Genomic DNA, 22,946 nt, shown 5'->3' with positions numbered 1-22,946 from the left:
CATCATCTCACACTACTCCCTCTGGTACAGCAGGTGGCGCTGCGCTCTCACAAGTCACCATAAACAACGAGTAGAACAAGAGCGCTGCAGCGCGGCCATTTTGTCAGCAGGTGGCGCCGCTGTCGTCTCCCGCGCAAAGCTCCGCGTCCTCCTGCTTCCAGGTGCTGCATTGAGCCCTTCCGCTCTCCGTACAGGAATGTGTAGACTGCATTACGTCAGTGATCCTGCCAGCAGCGAGAGGAGCAGCTCCGTCCAAGAGGAGTTTGGTTACTGTGTGTTTTCTCTCTCTCTCTCTCTGTTTTTCTGCGGAGAGTTAAAGGGATTTGCGTGATTTTTTTCCCTCTTCTCTTCTCACTCGGGAGTTTGGTGTCGTGATTTGTCGACGGGGAGGGATGAGAGTTTGAAAGCGGCGCATCACAGCAGCTCTCCTTCTTCAGTATGAGAAGTTTGTGAACGAGATCGACGACACTCTCCGAAGTTAGATGGAGGGACTGGAAGGTGAGGAGATATCTGTGACTTTTAACACCGACGAGAGGCTCACATCTGTCTGCTTTACTGGCGTTGTGCTTTTCGCACTTTCAGTGTAATTTGCTGCCAGTTTTCTGTTTTGTTTTTGTTCACTTTCTCTCAGTTTTTTTTTTAACCTGTTTTCGTGTCATTTTCACGTCCTCCAGGTACAGATGCTTGTTACTGTGCGGGCTGTGGAGGAAAAATCCAAGACTCGTTTCACATGAAAGTCCTCCAGGACACCTGGCACAACGCCTGCTTCCAGTGAGTCCACAATTACAATTATAAACAACGCCTGCGAGCACTCTGTGTGTACTGTAATGAGCATAGTTGTGTCAGCCCTGCTCTGATAAGTGGATGCTTTGTGTGCATGAAAAAAGAGAAAAGAGGGGGACAGTCTGCATTGACATGGACACAATTGTTTGTCTCACTCTCTTATATGTGGCCTTGTGGTTAATCCCAGAAGCTTCTGTCCTGTAGCCTCAACATTGGGTTTTAAAACCATTGTTCTCATGCACAACATGTAGTGTTTCTGCCTCAGACCTGTGCACGAGATGATCCAGGTGTTCAGGTCAGTGGACATGGTCCTGGATGTCTTGTGGGGAGGGGGTGGGGGACTTTGCCCAGGCTGTCCCTCTGCTCTGGAGCTTAATGATTGCCACACTGGGTTTCACAGGTCACTGCCCCCACAGGGAGACATCTCAGTGAAACCTGTGGCTGACTGCACTGCACATGCCACACACGAGCTGACTCTTCCAGGGTTTTTCCCCCCTCGGTTAACAGCCGCACTCATGTGCCCTCACAGAGAGAGATAAGATGCGTAAAGATATAATAATAGTAAACTTTATTCGCAGAGCACGTATCGGACCGAAAGAGCAAAGTGCATTACATAAACTGGGATCTCACGTGTCCCGAAGACCTGGAAAATCTATAAAAATCTTGTGTTGGACTGGAACGTTATTTAAACTCCCCATAATTACACAACAAAGCACAATTATTATAATAAAAATGTAGATTTTTCTTAAAAGGAAACCCGTGAGTTGTTCGTTTTAAGAGACTTGTCTTGTTTTTTCTTTTGTATATTTACTTTCGCTCTTGATGAAAGCAAAACTTCCATGCTTTTGTCCATGCTTTTCAGTTATTGGTGTTCAAGCAGCCATGGATAATACACTGTAGTTCACAAGAGGATAAAGGCATTGGTGTTATAAATTGATTAATTAAGTAACATATCAGTGTGTGGGCGCGCTCCCTGTCTGTCGCATCAGCCAGATCTTCACTGAAAACGCCCTGGAAAATGATCTCTAGAACAATAAAAGCAGGAAAATCACTTAAAATCTTATGCTTTCCATTAGATAAGGCTTAGAAGAAGACACTGACTCACAAACCCATTTTTCTCGGGCCCTGATAGCAAAGGCTCTGTCCCCTTTCGTTTTCAGCCTGGACTCTGGAGGAGACAAGACCACAGTCATCTGGTTGATAAGGGATTTAAAGGTCTGAAATATAATCTGGAGCTTTAAAAGTAATCAGTACCATCTGAAATATGGATTCTGGGAGCCGGTGTAAAGAGGCTAAAACAGGTGAGATGTGATCGTACTTCTTAGTTCTGGCTGTAGTCGTGTTAAGACACGAGAAGAGACTGTTTCAATAATCAAGACGTGAGTAGATAAAAGCATGTTCAACAGTTTCTGCTTCTCCCACATTTAAAAAACATCTTACTCTTGCAATATTTTCTGAGGTGAAAATGGCTCAGATTTCTCTCGTCACACTGTTGCTGGTCCAAACTGTCATGTAAGGTTTGACGGGAGGATCACAGCTGCTTTTTCAATAAAAAGAGCACACACTCAATAGTTAACTGTGTCTAATTTGACAGTTACATAATCAAACAGATGATTAAAAATCTGTGAATGCAGCTGATTTGCAGCAAAGCTTTTTCCTCAGTAACCACATACTGCAGAGTATATCCAAAATCCTTTGGTTATGTGACTGGAGTCTGGCTCTGGAGGACTCCTGGCTTGTCCAAAAAGCCTTAAGAATAGAATAAATTAAATGCTGACCGACCAAAATAGCTCTCTTGAAGTTCTGCGCCAGTATCTAGCAGCACGTCGTCCTTACATAACCTGGGATTTCACTCTTCCCAAACACTGACTCTTCAAAAAACACATGCTGCTACTTACATCATCTCAGTGGCAAAGTTCCTGATGCAGCTGACCAATGATCTTCTCTCCTTTCTTTGTGCTGTTGTACTCCCTCACATTTCATGGCATCCTCTGTCGTAGCAGCGTCTTCGTCTCAAGGACAAGTTTACCCAAAAACGACAGTTTTTCAGTCTTTATCTACTCAGCCCCATGCTGATGGAAAGTCGGGTGAAGTTTCTGAGTCCATTAAACATCTTTAGAGCTTCACAGAAAAACAGAGTTGCAGCGTTGTTGATCCCAAATTGATTTGAAAAGATGTTATTTACACCTTCGATGGGCGGTCGAGCTCATGAACTTCAGACTTTAGCTCAGCAGCTAAAGGGAAGATTTCAACCCTAAAAAACACGTGAATAACGTCTTTTCAATTCAATTTGGAATTTGTTGTGAAGCTCCAGAAATGTTTTGTTGACTATGAAACTTGACCTGACTTTCCATCTGCATGGGGGTGAGTAGATAGTGCATCTTTTTCGTTACACGGGTTAAGATATCTCCACGCTGCATCTCGGCTCACGTTGCGATAGAGTTATGTTGCAGTATGTTTACAGTTGTGCTGGAAACCAGTTGTTAGTTTATGTTAGCGACTCACTAAGTTACTAATTTTAGCTATTCTTAAGAGGCACCCCAACAAGGCACTCGAAAATACGCATAATGTCACATCCTTTGGACTTTTGCATGAAATCCAACATGAGTCCTTCTCAAAGAAATCCACAGTCCAGCAGCGTTAAACAATTTAAACAAATCGTCCACTGACTTGTGAAGGCAACCAAGACAGACGGAGAGTCTTTCACATAAAAGAAGAGCCCCTTTAAGAGGCTCAATCTCTGAACTTTGTCCAGGAAATGGTAGAGCCAAAATAAAATGTCTTTGTTGACGTGAATACCCCGTGTGGTGCTCCTATTGTCTATTGTCCACACGCTGCCACTCTGCCCTCCTCGTACCTCCACCTCGTGTAACATTCTTACAAGCAGACGTCACCCGTGGCCTGTTCCAGTAAACCTGGCAGTGTTATTGAGGCCTATAGGTAACGACACGTTCCACTCGGCTGTGTTCTGCATTCCTAGACGGCGATTCAGAGATCTGAGCCTGCTGTCTCAGACACCGACTGCACAATGCTTTGGTTTTTTTGGTTTCCAAAGACAGCTGGATATTTCCTATGTTGTACTTCACTGGATGTGTGCGGTGCTGCAGATGTTATCATAACACTTGGCCACAAAAATAGGATTGCATTTCTTATTTATTTACAAAACACAATGCGGTGATATTGAATACCCTTGAACCCCTTTCCTACTTCTGTTGCCCTCGCCCTGAGCACTACCGTCTTCGAACACGACTTTAATTTTGTTCTCAGCTACACACCTGAACAGTTTCATGACTGCATCTTGTGTAGTTTTGATGTAAGCAGGTTGACAAATCTGCCGTGGCTGTCTAGCAAATAATTAATAAGTTAATCTGCAGATGAATCGATAATAAAGATAATTTTTTAGTTGCACCTGACTGTGATGTGAAGACTGTTGCGTAATCAAAGCCTGATTACATTAGCAATACTCCTTCCTTGTGATGCGAGTGGAGAAATGACTGTCACTCTCACTCCTTGAAACTCCTTGAAACTCCTTGAACACAGGAACACACCAGCCCTCAGATAAGGTTCACATGACAAGTGAAACACTCCCTCCTCACGTCTTTAAGGCTGCAGCTCGAGGTCCCTCTCTTACCATCTCCACTCCATACTCCAACAAAGGAATACACTCCAGCAGGAATGTGGATTTAAGGAAATGAGTAATGTTGACTTTGTAGTGTTTGTGCAGGCAGGACCTTCGCATTGTTCAATGAAGAACCACCTGAGTTTACCCGCCCCCCATTCACCAGTAAACACAGAAAGAAGTCAGGTGTTTTCATAAGCGCCCTTACATCACTTTATCTCGATATATCATAGGGACATAATGGACAGTAATTGTAGTTTATCCGCTCGTTGTGTCGTGGAAGGCAGACAGGGTGGATGTCTTTGTTTCTTCTGCCACACCTGGACTGATACTGAATACTTGACGCATACCAGTTGAAATACTACACTCTTGACAAGCTTCTTTCACCCCGCTTTTATGCAAATGTTATTTTTTATCTGATTGGATCAAATGGGTGCACTGGTATCACCAGGTGATACTGAAACTGATCCTGCCAGTACTGTTGCATGCTGTAGCTTGACCAATACTGTTTTTTTAGGGGCTGATACCAATTATAGGGAGTAGAAAATTCCAATATCAGTTCAAGGATTTTCAATTACTGCTTAAACAGAGACGGATAGAAAAATATTATAAAGCCAGCGGCCTACACGTCATGGCATTGCGCCTGAAAAGGGGTGGATATTAGCGAGTCCACCCAGGTGTTGTGTTTCCATCACCGATCGCAGCTGGAGCTACTTATCACCCGAGACTACTGCAGAGTCATTTGATGCCAGAGTAAATGCCGATTGTACCCATTCACATTAAAGACAAAAGCCCGATGTTAGTGGGTGTTAGTGAGTTTAATGTCCGGTGTGAAAGGGGTTTCAATTACCGCAAACAATCTGTATTTTTGGCACCATGTTCCTCAGTTTCTTGTCACTCTTCAGCTGACAGACACACCGACACTGATTATATCTTTGATAAGGTCGTATTCAAGACTGATTTCTTGGTGGCGCTGCATTGTTGTGTATTTAAATGGTTTCATAAGCATAAAATAGAACCTCATGTTATTCTGCTTCCAGACTTATTTCGCAGACAAATCAGGCCACAGCAGCACAGCTACCATTACTCATGCAGTCTTTACCTCAGCAGTCTTTCAGCGCTGCCTCCCCTCATCATGTCACAGTATGATGAATCAGGCTGGAGTCATTATCACGCTGACCTCATGCTCATTCTTAATTTTTGTTGCTTTCAATGTCAGAAGAACAGAATGTTTGTTTCCTCACATTATTTGTTATAAAGCCATTAACAAGGATGTTAAAGACTTAAACATCGCCCTGCCTGCGTCACAACCAGAGCCTCCGCGTCTCTCCGCTCTTCTCTCCACAACAGACACAAGCATGTGGTCTTCCCCCTATAAGACGGCTCCTTCTTAACTAATGCCAGAAATCTCCGAAATATGTGGAGTCTTTGCCAGAGTCAATAAGCCCTGGATCAACTATACCTGCAGTGCGGAGAGCAACGTGATGCATGGGGCTCAGCAACAGGCTGCTGCCAGCTCTGCACCAGAAGATTAAAAATGCATAAAAACACACATTCCTACTCAAAGTAAAAATTTCTGACTTGTCATTTCAGGTGGTTGCATAAGACGTAAAATGTGATATTCATAAAGTCATCATAGACGTGAGCATTCGGGGGGAATTTTTTCCAGAAGAACAACAGCATCAGCAGAGCTCTCACAGTCATACTGGTTACGATCATAGCCCCCATTAATTCATTTTTTTACTGCCTTCACCAAGGAGGTTATGTTTTCGCCTGTGCCCATTTGTCGGTTGGATTGTTGGTTGGTTTGTTAGCAGGATTACACAAAAACTACAGAAGGGATTTCCGTGAAACTCGGAGGATGGGTCTCGGCCCAGAATAGACCCGATACAGGGATGGATCCAGGAGTTTTTTCTCTCTTTCTTTAACATTGCAAAATAAGGCGTTTTTCCACCTTTTAGTTAATTTCTCAGGGATAATGCATGAATCTTGATGAAACAAATCAGGCGTATTGAGGTGGCTGGTTTCTATGACTGAGTATAATTTGATGCAGATCCAAATAAAAATCTGGATCTAGGAGATTTTAAGGCTCATGTTTTTTGACATTCAAATAGGCTTGATTCTATGAAAGGGAACTGTTGGGCCCTGGCAGAGGTATACGCTCTACTGAGTGCCATTCTAGTGTAACCTTTATTTAATGAGGCAGCAGCACAGTTACACAGCTGCAGACATAAAACAAACATAGAAGAAGAGGGAGGAGTGGGCAGCGTATGAGGACTAACTCCTGATCTGAGCCAGTGTGTTGCTCAAGGGCACTGACTGGAGAATCAAAAATCATCAATATCAAAACTTTCGTCAACATTTAAAACAACTACAGCAGGATATCCATTTTTCCAAGTTGTTTGCAATTTTGTAACTGATACCAGGCAGGGGGAGCAGCAAACTGTAAGGCCCTTTTTTTCCAAGTTCAGTGCATACTTTAAGGACAGTTAGCAGAAATAAACTCTATGTCCTTTGTCTGAACTTCATCACCTCAAATTATTTCTGAAAGGCGAGCACAGAAATGTTTTGAAACAGTCGCAGAATCTGCACAGTCTGACTGCAGCGACGGCACAAAAAGCAGCAGCTCCGGAGACATTTCTGTAATCTAATCTCTGACAGGACGGCTCTTCATTGACTGTTTTCTGGCAGTTGAACCTGCTGCCACCATTTCACATAACCAGTGCAGCTTGTTCAAGGAACACCCATAGCCTGCAGGTGCTTTCCAGGCTGCTAGCGACTTCGGCATTCTACGATCTGAACATGTTGTCCCGAAGCGGCAGCCAGAAACGTCCCTAAATTCCCAACGTTCTTGTGAATCGATCAGCTGTTAGAGTACGATTATGCAACGAAGGGGAAATCATATGACAAGTTCAACTGCTTTTTGCATTTCATCTGAAGGAGACAATAGAGAGTGACTAGAAATATGGGGAGAGTTAGCATACAATGTGATCAAGGCCCCCGGATGTTAGTCAAATGATGTGCACTTTTGACCGCAAGGCTAACGGGATGCCTCATTATTATTTACATTGACCTAGATAAGAAAACGCACACTGAGAAGTTTGTTGTGTAAGTGCGAACAAAAACAGCACAATAAACAACCAGCTGATCCGAGGACTTTACCCCTGTGGAGATTTTTTTTTAGGCTATAGATTCGTTCTCACAGCAGTCGTGCAAGCTTCCCCTCGAAACAACTGGATCCTATTAAGGTGCTGGAAATTGGCACAGTATTTAGAGGCCTTGTTATCGGTCGTGTGCACAAGCTAAAAACAAAACGTTCCTGGTATCCTTTTCCAAAAGTGGAACAGCTCTTTGTGCCGTCTGTTTTTTTCTTACTCTGAAGCAGTGCACGATAAACGCACGCATGCAAGACCCAGCAGATGTCAGGGCGAGGTATTTACCGTGCCCTACGCCATGTTAAGAGAAAAGTACATGTTGTCGTTTTCAGAAACTTGCCCCCAGCTAATGTTCTTGTCCTATGCAACCTCGGAGTATAAAATGTTGTCTTCAGCAGAATGATTAATGGTTCGAGACGATCTTTCTTTCATCTATTTACGCCATTCGCTGGTATGTAACGTATGAGCTTTGAAAAAATGTACATATAGGTAACCTAGTTTGTGTGATGGTTCAAATATTTAACTCTCACTAAACTGTAAATGTCTCTGTGTTCTTGTGGCTCTCATCATAATTATGTCTTGTAGTGAGCTATTTGTCAACTTTATTTCCAAAATATTTAATTCTGTTCACTTAAAGATGAATTAATTCATAAAAATACTACAATAGATTAATGAAAATCCTTTTCTTGCAGCACTACATGCATGTTCACCTGTACAAGACAGACACGAGACACAGACGACACCCACATACTTTTGAAATTATAAACAGGTCTTTGAAATAACACCCAAGGCCTTTGAGTCTCTGTTGTATTATCTCAAAGGAGATTGCTTCACGGTTGGCTTAATTTTTTCCCCGTTCGCCCACTTTGTTCTGTGCAAACGTGACCAAGACTTGTTTTTTGTGTCCTCTCAGGTGTTCTGTGTGCTGTGACCACCTGACTAACTGGTACTATGAGAAGGCCGGCAAGCTGTACTGTCGCAAACACTACTGGGAGAAGTTTGGAGAGCTCTGTCATGGCTGCTCTCTGCTCATGACTGGACCTGCCATGGTAAGACTGCTGTGATTGTTGTTGATCACCCTGTGAAGAGATTTACAGCCGGTGTCAGTCTGATGTTCCACTGATTTATCGCAAAGTGCAGCCCTGTTTCCAAGAAAGCTGGGGCTGTAGGGGTGAGAGAGAAAATTGATGCAGCGATACTGAAGAATAGTATCACTTCCCCAGACGATATGATCATAGATATGCTGGCATCAAGTAGAAGTACAGATACTTGTGTAAATAAAGACTCTAGTAAAAGTAGAAATACTGATACAAGTTCTTTACTGTAAATGTAAAGAAAGTGCAGGCTCACACATTTCTAGCTCACTGAAGCTCACGTCATATTAATACAATGCAGACTATTATACTTAAAGGTAGAATCAGTTGGATTTGTCCAGGCTGTACGTAAACGCACCAGAAAGATAGATGATTGTTGACTCTCTGTCGCAGGATGTCAAATGGGTTTGTTCCACCCAGCCAGCAGAAACTGTTTATCTTAAGTATCTGTTTGTGACTTTTCTTTCTTGGACACCACACGTTTATAACAAAGAGTGGAAGTTTGTTTAAAAAAAGGGACTCAAAGTCGGGATATGTTAGATTATCTTTGATTATAACCATCCTTCTCTCACAAAGTGGAACAAAGTTGAACCTGTAGCACCTGCAATTTCCTTCTATTATCTATAATATTTATAATTTTTGCAGGTGTATAATGAGCATTATGTACCAGACTGTGACCTTCATACTTTAACATGTTTTTTGTGTGTGTGCTGGCTTGAGTCTAATAAAGTCCAGCACTGGGTCAGAACTGTTGGACCTCTGTTACTATGTGTGATTGCCAGGCGTTACATACCACGATCATATAACAACAATCGCCAACAATTTCCTTACTTACTTTTGTAATACCAGGATGCCCACAGAGCGTGTCAGTGCTCGATTATTACATTTACAGATGAGTGATACTTTACATTGGCTGCTGCTGAACATGGCACGTTGGGCTCTCGGCCTCACTCGTGAAACCCCCCCCCGGAGGCCCCATTATGTTCCCTCTCGGTACAGAAGTTCTCCACAGTTCACTTCCCCAGGACACAGAGGATCTGGTGGGAAGACGCTAGAACACGAGGTGGTTTTAGAGCACGTCATGTTCAGTCCTCTGTGGTGAGGTGGCTCTGTGGTTATTACACTCAGTCTAGGAGCTGCTGTTAAATCAAAACTATATCAAAGGAGAAAGACAAATTAAAAGTTTTGATTAATAAGCAAATTAAATGCAACTTTAACTTTCAGGGGTTTAGGTGCTACAGTCTTACTTCTTGTTCTGGTACCAGTAGCTTGTCTGCTAATGTTAGCAAAACTGAGTTATGTAACAGATATTACTGAGTAAGCACACTGACTTTGTTTCTACTGCTCGTGTTCTGCAGAACCTGTTACATGTTCAGGCGAAGTTTTGTTGCCATTACCTCTGCTCACAGTTTTCATTTTCATTTGTTCAAGTCTGTATCTTCCATCTGGCATTAATCATTTTAACTTTATCACAAAATTGCAGCTTCCGTGACTTGTACCATCCTGCAATTTTGTAATATATCGATTTTATTGCGTAGCCCTACCTCCAAACCATTTCCTATAATGCAGAGTGCAGATTTACGATAATCGAGAACTAATACAAAGAAAAGTCACCAGAGAAACTGGTGCATGTTGAGTTTAATCCGAACGTCAGCCAGCTTTCATTTTCGTATCTACAAGTTGAAACATGAAATTCAGGTGGCAGCAGCTCTCGCTGGTCAACACCGGGGTCACTCGTCTAACACGGAGCCAGACCGAAGTTTTTCTTTTTGCCACCAAGCACCACACACAATGGACTCTTCTATTTAGTATTGGCATCCTGCTTCATCAGCCAGCGAAGCCAAGTGTTTTTGGCAGAGCTGATCTGGCACCGCAGCCTCTCGGCCAAAAAGGGAATCATTGTGGGCCATCAGCAGAGGAGGGTCATGCAGAGCTGCTGCTTGTTAGGCATTCGAGTCCAGCACATGATTGTTTTTGTCCTGGTTTGAATTATTTATCAGTTTAGTTATTGATGTAAAGATGGTTGTCATATTTTAAGTCACTGTTTTTGATGAGCTTCTTGTAATTCGTCTGCTTTATCTGTCCACTTTCACACCCCACTCTCCAGAAATGAGTCCTGCTTAATGAGTCTCGTCTCTTGTTTTTGCCAGGCTTGTTACAGCTCTGTCTTGCTGTTGAAGCCTGAGGCAGGTTGTTGTGGTGGTGGTTGTGGTTCTGTTCCTGGCTTGAAGGCAGGGAGTTACAGACAGACTCCTGAGATGTCACAATGATTTGTCTGACATCACTCTAATCTCCCTGTAGCAACAGGGAAGCCTTTCCCAGAAGTGACTCACTGACTCAGACCTGTGGCTACTGTGGGAAAAAAATGTTGGCTTCAACTTTCAGCGTGCTTGAATTATTACTCACGAATATATATATTATAGCACTGTACTTACTTTTATTATATTCTAACACATTATGATATTTTTATCTACGTCCTTAGTATCTTATCAATACTTTACTGACTTTTACACTGACTGCTAGTGTCACGTTGGGATTACTGCACCTTACTGGCTCACATCCAGTATACTTACCACACCAGTATACAATTCTACAGTTGTTACCCGTTGTCCGTTTGCTGGTTGGTTTGTCAGCAGGATTACATAAAAACTACTGAACAGATTTCCATGAAACTCGGAGGATTAACTTTTGGTGCATTGCCGAATAAGAGACATTTGACATTTTCATTAATTACTCAGGGAACACTGCATGGATCTTGATGGGAAAAAAAACAGGTGTGCTTAGTTAGTGGGTATCTGTGATTGAGAACAATGTGATTTAGATTGTAGATCTGCTGAGCTTGAATTATGTTGAGATGTTATTAGAGGTGTAACAATACATCGATCCAATATAATTCATAAATCATCAATAATTAACCGATAATCTGTTGATAAAGCAGCCGATTATCAACGAAGAAAACTGATGAAATTTGCATCCCTAGTACATAGTGTACGACCATAAAGGTTGCCACTGAAAATGATAAAACAAAAGGTGAAATGGACAGTGGTTCATTGAGCCACAGCTCGAAGGTAGAAACTTCTTTACTTCTGTCAAAAAACATTTTTTAAGCTGTAAATGGATCACAGATAAGAAGATGCTGCTGCGCTTTTCTTAACACAGATGTGGAAACTGAATTTTCCCAGTACAGTTGAGACACGATCGGGTTCAGTGTGGCTATTAAGACTATCAGAGAATGTTTTATAGTTTCGAAATTTGTGCAAAATCTGTCGATCCTGGGACGAACTAAATGCTAATCCAAAACAGAGTATGTTGTGTAATCACACAAGAAAAGCGCCGGTCAGTATGATAACTTAAAAAACTATTTTGAGTGTGCTGGTGGTGGACATTATTCTCCCACAGTGCGATGCTCAAAGGAATTGGAGAAGCTGCTCACAGCTGGAAGCTATTAAAGCAAATTATAAATGGCAGTGAAACAGCCTCAGAAACATTCCTGAAAACAAAAATTACTCATACATTTTTTGGAGAAAGGCTTTTTTGCGTTTTCCATTTTTCAAATGTTTAAGTATGTTAATGTCTAGTCCCACAGACAAATCGCCCTCTGCCACAAAGATGAATGTCAAACATCCTTTGTTTCAAAGCGGAGCCGCACAGTTAGTCTGAATATTATCTTAAATGGCAACGTGGCCAAGTGCAACATCCAAATCACAGAAGCTGCAGTTTGTTTGTTTTTTGTAAAAGTCAAATGTGTCAAAACAGAATGTAATAATGAAGCATTGTGGTGCGACAGAGCAGCCTACAAATCATATTCTCCAGACGCAAGGGAACAAGCAAAAATCACACTATCTTAAAGTGGAGTGAAGTATGCAGGTGTGAAAACTGTTTTTTAGAGATTATAATGCAAACAAAGATGGTTGGGGTCAGTTATAATCATCAAAATGCCAGTGAAAATGTCCTGCCTCTGTTAAAGTTCTTTATCATGAACACATTTGAGGTATTGCAAAAACAAATGTATGTATATCAGCTGATATATCGGACTTTTTTACTCTCTAATATTGATATCAGCATCATTTCGTGATCTTATATCATTCAGCCCTCCAGAGCTCAATGTTGCTGCTTTATCTATTGAAGAAAACCATCCTGGAATATTTTTTCCAGCTTCACTTTCCTGCATCACTCAGGTGCACGTGTACATTTTGTTCCCTGCCAAATTGAATTGTATGCCTAACACCTACATTTCACAACTGAACATGACACCAACATGTTTTTGTGTTTAAGTTATGTGCACAATTAGATCACCTGCTTGCTGAAGGGCAACAGGATACACATGATCTCATCTTGCATGAGAGAGGTAAGAAAGCCAGATGAGGAGTGAGTGTAACACAAATTTCAGAAAGGGAAATGGGTCAGTCATTGTTAATGGGAGAGAAAGCACATGACAGACAGCGAGCTGGTTTCAGAGGGTTCAAAGCGAGGACGTCAGAGAAACAAGTGGCTCAGACCTGTGCAAGGAGGTGACATCATTGCGGATTCCAGACAGCGTGAGAGAAGCAGGTGTTACCACTGTGTCACAGCAGGAGGAGGGCCGACGGCACACATTCATCTCTCATGAGCAACGCCTCACACTCGGCGTATTACTTCTCCCTGCTTCGAGTCGAGTGAACACTTTGAAGATCAGCTCTTTTTTGTTTGTGGTTCCAGGTGGCCGGAGAACACAAGTATCACCCTGAGTGCTTTGTGTGTCTGAGCTGCAAGGTGGTGATTGAGGACACGGATACCTACGCCTTGGTCGAGAGATCGAAACTCTACTGGTAAGACGCCCTGCACGAGCCTTTTTAAAGCTTTTTGCATATTAGACACTGCTGGAAACATTCAGCATGGCAGGTTTTGGGTTAACGTCCTTGAAACACCAACTTAATCAGAGCTGCAACCATTTTGATGATCAGTTTAAATTTTAAATCACCTTTTTTAAGCAAAAATGTCAAACATCAGCTGGTTTCAGCTTCTTAAGTATAATGATTTGCTGCTTTTATTTGTCAATTTAAGAAGCAATCTGAAGACGTCTCTTTGGACTTTGGCGATAACATGTTTCACAATTTCTTGGCATTTTATTGACTAAAAGATTCATTGATTAATTGTGACAATAGTCTGAACATGAAGGCTGATTTTATAGTGTGGAAGTAAAGATGCTGATACACCGTTGAAATAAAGAAGTAATAGTGAAAACATTTCCTCAGAGTACAGTTCTGCTTTTACATGAACCATATTGTTTTATAGGCATGAATGACATGTACTCGTTATGCATAGTGGCATCGTCACTGTTCTCGCTCAGATATTTAATGTGTAAAGATCAGTGTTAATAAGTTCATACTCAGTCAAGTGTTACTTAACAACCACATGCAATGATTCGCCCCCTTTTTTCTGTCGTGTGCAGTGGAAAGTGCTACAAGCAGGTCGTCCTTACACCCATGTTGGAAAAGCGCTCTCACGACTCGGTCCTTGACTCCCTGCCCCACACAGTGACCCTCATCTCAATGCCCTCTGCAGCCAATGGCAAGAGGGGCCTCTCCGTCTCAGTGCTGAGGGACGTCAACGGCTCGGCCAGCGTTCAAGTCAAAGAGTAAGTGGGACATAATGAGTAATGCTTTACATAAGACTGATTATGGGTCTGCTAAATAACAGGGTGCTGGTGTGGTTAAGTGTGCACCTGCAAGGAGAGGTAGTTATCGATAATTTAACCCAGAGTCGTCAGCGGTTTAAAAAAAAGCGATTGTTCTAAAATGTTGAATAACTTTTGAACTGCTAATCCTGTGGTTATTCTTCAAAAACACATATAAAGTGGAATTTCTCAGCTTTTTAGTTGTATTAGACGTGTTGTTTGGACATTTAGGGTAACCCACGTAGAGGATAATATAATAAATGTCTGTAACTTGCTTTGGAAAGGTCAGATATAAACAAAAATGTATAAGGCACTCTAAAACATCCAGGTTCATCCTTTCAGATAAAAAGAATTCATCGCATTGGAAATATCCCGTGGTTCTGACTGAGTTCAGGGACTTTATAAGACCCAGACTGAAACTTAAGGTTCTCCTGAATCAAACTATGTATGGCACTTGATGCTGTCCTGCTAGAACAGTGTCGGGTAAAACAAAATAAATGCAGAGTCAGGCGCTCAAATATTCCAGGTCTTTGAGGGTTCATATGATGTAAGAGTGTGACCCTGTTCTCCTTCACCTACTGACCCTCTGTGGTGCTGATACTCACATACAAGTGTTGGTGCTGTGTTGTTCCAGAGTCAGAGGGATGCTTATTAGTCCAGAGGTGCGAAATGCCATCCACGTCGGGGACAGGATCCTGGAGATCAACGGCCTTCCTGTCGGGACACTGATGGAGGAGGAGGTGGGTCTACACCTTGAACACATGGAGTGATATATGTTATTCTTCAGCTGGAGCTAATGAGTGTTGCTAATAAAGGGCAGGGCCATTCCTTGAGTGCAATTTGTCAAAGCTATGTACGTTCTTACTGTACAACAACGGCTTCCATTTATTTGCTTTTTATTGTTTTGTTTCCAAGCTCCAGCCGACAGCATCCTGTTTTCTCTGTGACACATTTCAGTATTATACACGGTCTCAAAGGCTGCATCACATTAGCTGCAGTCCAGTCCTGAACTTGTACACGTCCCATTGTTTCATCGAGTCCTGCTGATCTCACTCTCCTACTCTTTGTAGTCGAAGCACAGTCATTTGCCACTTTATTAGGTAGCTAAAGTTAATGTGGCTGCAATAAATCCTCCCTACATGAAGGTTTTAATGTTTTGTTTTAGTTGAAATTATTTTGAAAAGATGTCAAATCACCCGAAGGATTTATAGCAGGACTGTTGTTAGTTTTAGCGAGGTGCACCTTGTTTTTGCCACCTTTTAAAGATGGTATATTTTGAAAAGTGATTGTTATTTGTATCTGCCAGGAACTGAAACAGAAGAACATTAGAATAAATGCCATTCATATATTTAATTAATAATTATGAACTAATATTTGGGTTTGTTTAGGTGGATGATCTAATTCAGTGCACCAGCCACACACTGCAGCTGCTCATAGAGTATGACCCGGTCAGGCAGCGTCTGGATCGGCTCAGGCTCGGATCACCGAGAACCCGGCTGGGGGTCCCGGCCACATCTCGCATGCGTCTGTCCTCACCTTCTGATGCGGTCCTGGAGAGGACCGATGTGGTTGATGACGGCACACTGAAAAGGAGGTCTTTGAGGTATGTTAGAGCAGCCATAACAAACACAGGAGATGAGTGTACGAGGGGTCGGCCGGTCCCTTGAGTCTACCTCATTTTTGTAATTCTCAATCCACCACATTGTCTCGACTCCAGGCGCAGTAACAGCATCTGTAAGTCACCCGGGCCAAACTCTCCTAAAGAGACGCTTTTTATCACGCGAGACATCGGCCGCTCTGAATCCTTGAGGTCCTCCAGCAGCTGTTCTCATCGCATCTTCCGGCCTTGTGACCTCATCCACGGAGAGATCTTAGGAAAAGGCTTCTTCGGACAGGCCATCAAGGTCCAGCCTCGTTTCTTACTAGTACCATTCAGTTCTCTTTTGGTTCCCTCACGCAACGGGCTTCATGTGTTGCTTTTGTCTCACTAACAGGTGACTCATAAAGCCACAGGAGAGGTGATGGTGATGAAGGAGCTGATCCGTTGTGATGAGGAGACCCAGAAGACTTTCCTGAAGGAGGTTGGTGTTCTTCCTCACAGACAAAACAGAGTCGTCTGGCTCCGCATGGAGCTGTGATTTATTATACTGATGACTGAAAGTATGCTTCATGTTCCCACTGTAACCTCCTGTAACTTATTATTTTGTGGTTTTTGCCTCAGTCTGATGGGAAAACATTAAGCAGGTTTAAAGTGTAGTTCATGTTTTTTTTAATGGATTGGATGGATTAGCCTTGACTTTATGCACAGAGCCTGTACATTTCACTTGTGTGGAAACTCTTTAGAGATTATCAGCTTGCAATCGTGCTGGTAGAATTGCCTTTTAACTTCGTCTCTGTCTAATCTTCAGGTCAAAGTCATGCGAAGCCTCGATCATCCCCATGTTTTGAGGTTCATCGGCGTTCTCTACAAGGACAAGAGGCTGAATTTGATAACTGAGTTTATCGAGGGAGGCACCCTGAAGGATTTCATCAGAGACACGGTGAGTTAAACTAGTTGATTCACTTAACCCTCTCCCTCTCCTCCTCCTCCTCCACAGCAGAGCACAAAAAAACCCTTCAGTGACCACAGAGTGAGCTGTTTGCAGTGTGGGAGGGGACTGACCTGAAGTAAACTCTGCTCCGATAGATAAGTGGGCCCTCGGCTCTGTAGTGGGCCGGCTGGCATGTCGACTGGCCGAGACGTGGAATGAGAAAAGTTGTAGAAAGTGTTCCCAGGTGATATTTAAAGGGCTTTGCTCCCCCTCCTCCCACAGCGGACTATTTTGGAGGAGCAGTTAGGCTCAGCTCACAGTTCAGGGAGAAGAGGGAGAGTGTTTTTATTTTTGTCTCTAATTATGTTAAAGTATGTGGGCGAAGGCCAGTTTTTTTAATGTGATTCAGAAAGGTTTTATTTTGTTTACTGTTACTGTTTCCCTGTGTCTACCTCGGCCTCTGAGGAAGCTTCTATTCATTTCTCTCCTTTTGTTTTTTCTGTTTTTTCTTTATTTGGGACTTACAGGACCCGTTTCCATGGGAGCAAAGGGTGAGCTTTGCAAAGAGCATCGCTTCTGGCATGGTGAGTTGGCCTCTTGCAAAGACATTATTACTATAAGTGAAAGTGGGTTTTTTTAGCTGTTAAAATGTGCTACTGGACCCCTTGTGGACACTGGAATCACCACAGGAGGTCCTGAGATGATTAGTGGGAGAGTAAAAGGATCAAAGACAAAATATTTTCTCTATTGTAGTTTATTAAATATAAAAGTTTGACCTCTTCAGGCAACTAAAATTAATATAATCTGTATTAGTTTATCAATGTCTAACCCCCCTTTAATTTGTTTATTGTTTTTCATTTTTTAAGCTCTAAATATTAAACCTGACTTCCACCATCTTTTCCAGTGACCAGTACCATTTTCCCTCCACCAAGTTTTACACCTGTGTCCCTTTGTTAGTCAGCAGGATTACACAAAAACTATTTCACAGATTTTCACAAAACTTGGATGGAGGATGGGTCTCGGCCCAGAATAAACCTAATTTACTTTTGGGGCAGATGAGGATAAAGGGACAGATCTAAGACATTTTTGTCTAACTGTCTTTACCACTGTGAAATGGGTAATTTTTTCAACATTTCTGTTCTCCGGGGGAATAATTCAGGGACCTTGATGAAAAAATCAGGCATATTTAGGTGGCTGGATCCATGAGTGAGTACAGTGGATCATTTAAAGGCAACATATTGGACTGCTTTTCAGAGATTTGATGAGAATGAGAATCACAGAAGGACTAAAAATGGCATCGTTCATGGACGATGCTGCGATCTTTGCTGAAAAGATTTCCTGTATAAAAGTGAATTTTCCGGCACGCGTGTGAATTTCACCATCCTTGTTTCTCCTCTTTGTTTCAGGCCTACCTCCACTCAATGAGCATCATACACAGAGACCTCAATTCTCACAACTGCCTGGTTAAACTGGTAGGTGTCACGGCATCTTGCAATTACACATCATCATAAAATTTGAACAATGAGAATAAAGGGTGGGAACATTTTTCACTTTCTGGCTTCATGAAGCGCTTAAAAGTTGGCGTATATTCAGTTGTGACGGTTCCAAGTCTGAGACAGTTGTGTCTCTGTTAACAAGAGTAATTGTAAAACTAAAGACCTTAATGATTTTTTATCAGATCCTCTTAAAACATAAAAGCCTATGATTCCTTGTCGTTATCGAGCATTTACTCGTCTTCCATCAGTAGTTGATATGAGAAAAGTATGCATTCTTAAAGTAACGTTGCTCTTTCAACAGGACAACACTGTGGTCGTTGCTGACTTTGGACTGTCCCGACTCATCGTAGAAGACAAAGTCAAGCCTCCACCTGAAAAACCTTCCAACAAGAAGAGGACGTTCAGACGTGTCGACCGAAAGAAGAGGTACACTGTCGTCGGAAACCCTTACTGGATGGCTCCAGAGATGCTTAATGGTGAGAAAATAAAAAAATAAAATGCAAACTTGATTTACAGAGGATGTGTTTCTGGGTCAATAAGTGCATTTATCTGATCCTTTTCTCAACATTGTTTCAGGTAAACGCTATGACGAGAAGGTGGACATTTTCTCTTTTGGAATCGTGCTTTGTGAGGTAAGAACATGATGATGCTACTCTGATTATCTGCTCTGATAACAAAGTGTTTTTCTTTTTTTTTTTGGGGAGGCATTTCTAAAATACACAATGTGGAAACACCACTAACTGTTTTTGAAAACAGCTTCTCCACAGCTGTATCGTTGGATCATGACAACAAAACCTTCACAAAATATCAGATTACCAAATAAATCCAAATCTAAAAATACAGTTGAATGCTTTAGAAAATGCAAGGACACCATGTAGAGTTTACACGGCAGGCAAAAACGTTGTTTATTCATGCACAGGTCAATTTTGAGATTTTATTTTGCTTGTAGCAGTCCAATTGTTTGAGACTTGCTATTTTCCAAAATCCCTCATGACTAATCACAGGGGATTCAGATCACATGTGCAGAGGTGGGGAGACTGACTCCTTATTGAGGAGTGGAAGCAGCTTGGGGCATTTCCCTCCCAGCCAATCAGGGTGTGATGACACCCTGTTTGTAAAGGCTTAAAAGAGGTGGGAAATGGGCTCTCACCCTCCAGTCTGAATCTGTCCCTGACCCTTTAAGAACCTCGTTCCCCAGAGATTGCCAGTCAGAAACTCTGGTCTGTTTAGGCCCTATTGGGTTTTCTTGGCTGCCCACATCTTTCTAGGGAGGAGTCTTTGTTTATTTGGGAACCCCTTAAAACCCCAAGCCCCTTTACACCTTCAGTTTACCATTTTATTTCCCTGGGGCTTGTAGAAGAGGCATTTGTTTATTGGTTTATTGTCCAAGTAGCAGACATTGGGCATTCCCCTAGTTTTTTTAATTAGCGAAATACTTTTTAATCAGTTCATTTCTGTTATGGAAATTAGTGCTTATTTAATAATAATGGCATCAAGATCCATGCATTATTTCTTTTAACAAAAAATGTCAAATGAAAAACGCTCCATCGCACGATGTTAAAGTGAGACCAAATTCCTGGATCTGTCCCTTTATCCACATCTGCACCAAAGTCAATGGGGTCTAATCTGGGCCGAGACCGATCCTCCATCCAAGTCGGGTGGAAATCAGTTCAGTAGTTTTTGTGTTATCCTGCTGACAAACAAACAAACAGATACACCTCCTTGGTCTTCTTAATGAACCCTTTGCACCTGTGGTGTCTGTATCTATTACTGTGTTGACGGTAACCCCCTCTTCTGTCTTCTGATCCAGATCATTGGAAAAGTGTATGCAGACCCTGAGTGCCTCCCCAGGACTCTGGACTTTGGTCTGAATGTTGGAAAGTTTGTGGAGAAGTTTCTCCCTGAAGACTGTCCACCAGCTTTCTTTCCACTGACTGTGGCCTGCTGTGACCTCACACCAGACAACCGGTGAGCAACTGCTGTTATTTTAATGTACATAGTTGATTCTGATCATTTAATCCAGAGTACTGCTTCTCAAAAAAGAGCTGCAGCAGCTGTGCAGCAACAATGTAAAGAATCCTATGGGAATAATGGTGTTTATCAGCCTGAAAGACGGGCCGTCATTTGATCTCAAATGGGGAAAAAACAACTTCTTTTTTTAGATGCCATCTCGACCTGCCTGCACTGGGGCACGCCTCTACATGTTGCCAGATTGCTTCCTCATGTTTTCTCTCAACCTTGTCAATCTGGTTTTAACCCAAAACCCCCTCTGTGTGCCCTCCCTGCCCTTTTTTTCCCTCTTGCTCCTCCTCCCTCAGTCCACCTTTCCAGAAGCTGGAGGACTGGTTTGAAGCTCTGTCCCTCAACCAGGAGCTGGGGATCCCCCTGCCAGCCGAACTGGATGAACTGCATCAGAGTCTGAGTCGACTCCACTGGCCTAAAGACGTCTCCCCGACCCAGAGCACGGATCAGACACCACCTCCCACAGAGGCTTCTTCACACTCATCCACCATGACAGACAATGGCACCTAGTAGCTCTCCTTTTTTATGTGACCCCTCTGAACTGCTGCACTAATACTGTGGATGAGAAGAAGAGGAAGATTGCATTGAACCCGAGCCATACTAGAACTGGATAACCTGAGGTAGCTGGACCAATCTCCCGGTGCAGGACTCTTGAGAGCGCCAAGAAACTGCACCGCGAGTGGAAAGACACATTTCAAAAAAGACAAGTGTTAATTACTAATAATGTATTTTTTATTTTTAACCTGCTCAGCCCTCGTTCAACACACGCAGGGTTGTACTAATGTTTACTGTGTACAAACGAGCATCTATGTCAGGTGAAGGACGGCACATCACAGCAGGTTTTTGTTTTTCCGGTTTCTGGAGTCGTCGTTTGCTATGTGTGGTATGCGCAGCGATGAGTTCTTGCCCACAAGAGGACATCACTTCACTGCAGCAGCAAAGAAAAACAAAGATGATTCGCAGTCCAAGTAAACAATAGCGCAGAGCGAGAGAAGGAAATCAGGTGTGACTTGTGGCGGCGGCGGAAACAAAACACTCTCTGACCCTGAATAGTTTCATCAATCTGAGATCAGACACAAGATCGCAAGAAAAGAGGTGATTTTTTTTTCTGAGCGCTGATTTGTAAATTTTGACGAGACGGTTAAAAGTATGATTCTGTACTTTGTAGTCTAATTTCTTAGAGCGATGAATGAAGACGATCTAGATTCTTCGTGTTCGCCTCGCTGACATTTTGGTCAAAGCTTCCATCGATCACCTGACGCAGGAGCTCTTTCTTAATAATCGTCAGACATAAACATGCATTAGTTGACCACGAAAAGTCGGTTTGTACAGATGAACTGGATTTTTTTTTTCTTTAGCAGTGTATATAAGTGTGTACATAGTGTGCCTCTAATTGGATGTCATTTTCTAATGGGAATTCTAGATTTGTAGATTTTTAGACATTTCGTCAACAATGGACGTTTTTGCCTTTTTTGCTACGATCACGCAGGGTACTGACGACCATTTGTAACCACTATTATTTATATCACTGTAGTGTTTCATAAATAAACCATATGAAAGTTGGTCTTTTTGTTGTCTCCTCAATTTTGCATGTCAAATCTTCTCTTTGGGATTAAAATGAATAATGAGTCAATCTTGGAACTCACTGGTTATCATCTGAGGACGATTTAGCATTTCTGCTTTTATATGTAGAAGAAATTCATAATTATTAAGTCTGAGTTTCTAGTTTCTCAGTTAAAAAAAAAATGATTGAAATCATCATATCATGTTTTAATTACTTGAAGTTTTGACTGTTGATCAGACAAAAGCTGATTTTAGACCTCACTTTTGACCCATGTTGATGTGCATTTGCGGTTTTTCACATTTAATTGAGTAAAAGATAAATAGGCTTTATGAAAAAATGTAACATTTTTCATTTTTACTTACTTGCAGCATTAAAGGATCAGTTCACCTAAAAATGAAAATTCAGTTCTTATCTAATCACCCCATACTGATGGAAAGTCGGGTGAAGAGTCATAGTCCACAAAACATTTCTGGATTATTACACAAAATGGCTCCATACACTTAGTCTGGCACAATCCAAGTCTCCAGAAGCCCCAAGATCCCAAATTGAATTAAAAGCAGCCCTTTTTAAAAGAGAAGATCTTCACTGTAGCTGCTTTCAAATCAACTTGGATGTCAGGGCTTCTGGAGACTTGGTTTACACTGGACGAGCTGTATGGGGACGTTTTTTCAGCTGGTTGGTTCAGTTTTTTTAGGAGAGTGCTGCAAAGCTGTTTTGCCGTGAAGCTCCAGAAATGATTTGTTTTACAAAATTTCACCTTACTTACTTTTAGCATGAAAGTGAGTAGATAAAGACAGGATTTTTGGGTGAACCTATCCTTTAATAATGATTCTCATCAACTCTAATTTCAGCACCTTGGAACAGAGCCATGGATCAACGGTGAATATTGTCTCCTAAGTCTTTCGCTTCAAAGTTCATGTCTCATATCTAATTAGGAATAATTAGAAAGGAATGAAAAGTGTGCCAGTATCAAAGTGTGTACGCTGAGTAACATTAAGAAACTGGTCTATCAGAGTTCAGATGCTT

The 22,946-nt window shown here is 42.1% G+C and overlaps 1 protein-coding gene across 1 annotated transcript; it reads left to right on the top strand.

Moving 5' to 3' along the window:
- The first annotated feature begins 203 nt into the window (after window positions 1–203).
- On the top strand, window positions 204–21,919 carry limk2 (LIM domain kinase 2). Its single transcript, XM_073466113.1, has 16 exons — window positions 204–498; window positions 675–771; window positions 8,471–8,606; window positions 13,350–13,459; window positions 14,083–14,268; window positions 14,942–15,047; window positions 15,696–15,910; window positions 16,025–16,211; window positions 16,302–16,388; window positions 16,716–16,847; window positions 17,366–17,422; window positions 18,245–18,310; window positions 18,636–18,810; window positions 18,911–18,966; window positions 20,145–20,302; window positions 20,653–21,919. Exons 1-16 carry the CDS (start codon window positions 483–485, stop codon window positions 20,864–20,866), a joined length of 1,998 nt encoding a protein of 665 aa, XP_073322214.1. The 5' UTR covers window positions 204–482; the 3' UTR covers window positions 20,867–21,919.
- Window positions 21,920–22,946: the final 1,027 nt, after the last annotated feature.

Source organism: Pagrus major, chromosome 5, assembly GCF_040436345.1.
Source record: "Pagrus major chromosome 5, Pma_NU_1.0".
NCBI classification, from domain to species: Eukaryota; Metazoa; Chordata; class Actinopteri; order Spariformes; family Sparidae; genus Pagrus; species Pagrus major.
This window is presented reverse-complemented; position numbering and strand designations above follow the sequence as displayed.

Bases quoted from the DNA above. Each gene is read 5' to 3' on its own strand.
- limk2 (XM_073466113.1), top strand. The intron at 772-8,470 runs GTGAGTCCACAA...GTGTCCTCTCAG, and splicing joins TGGCACAACGCCTGCTTCCA to GTGTTCTGTGTGCTGTGACC. The intron at 20,303-20,652 runs GTGAGCAACTGC...CTCCTCCCTCAG, and splicing joins GACCTCACACCAGACAACCG to TCCACCTTTCCAGAAGCTGG.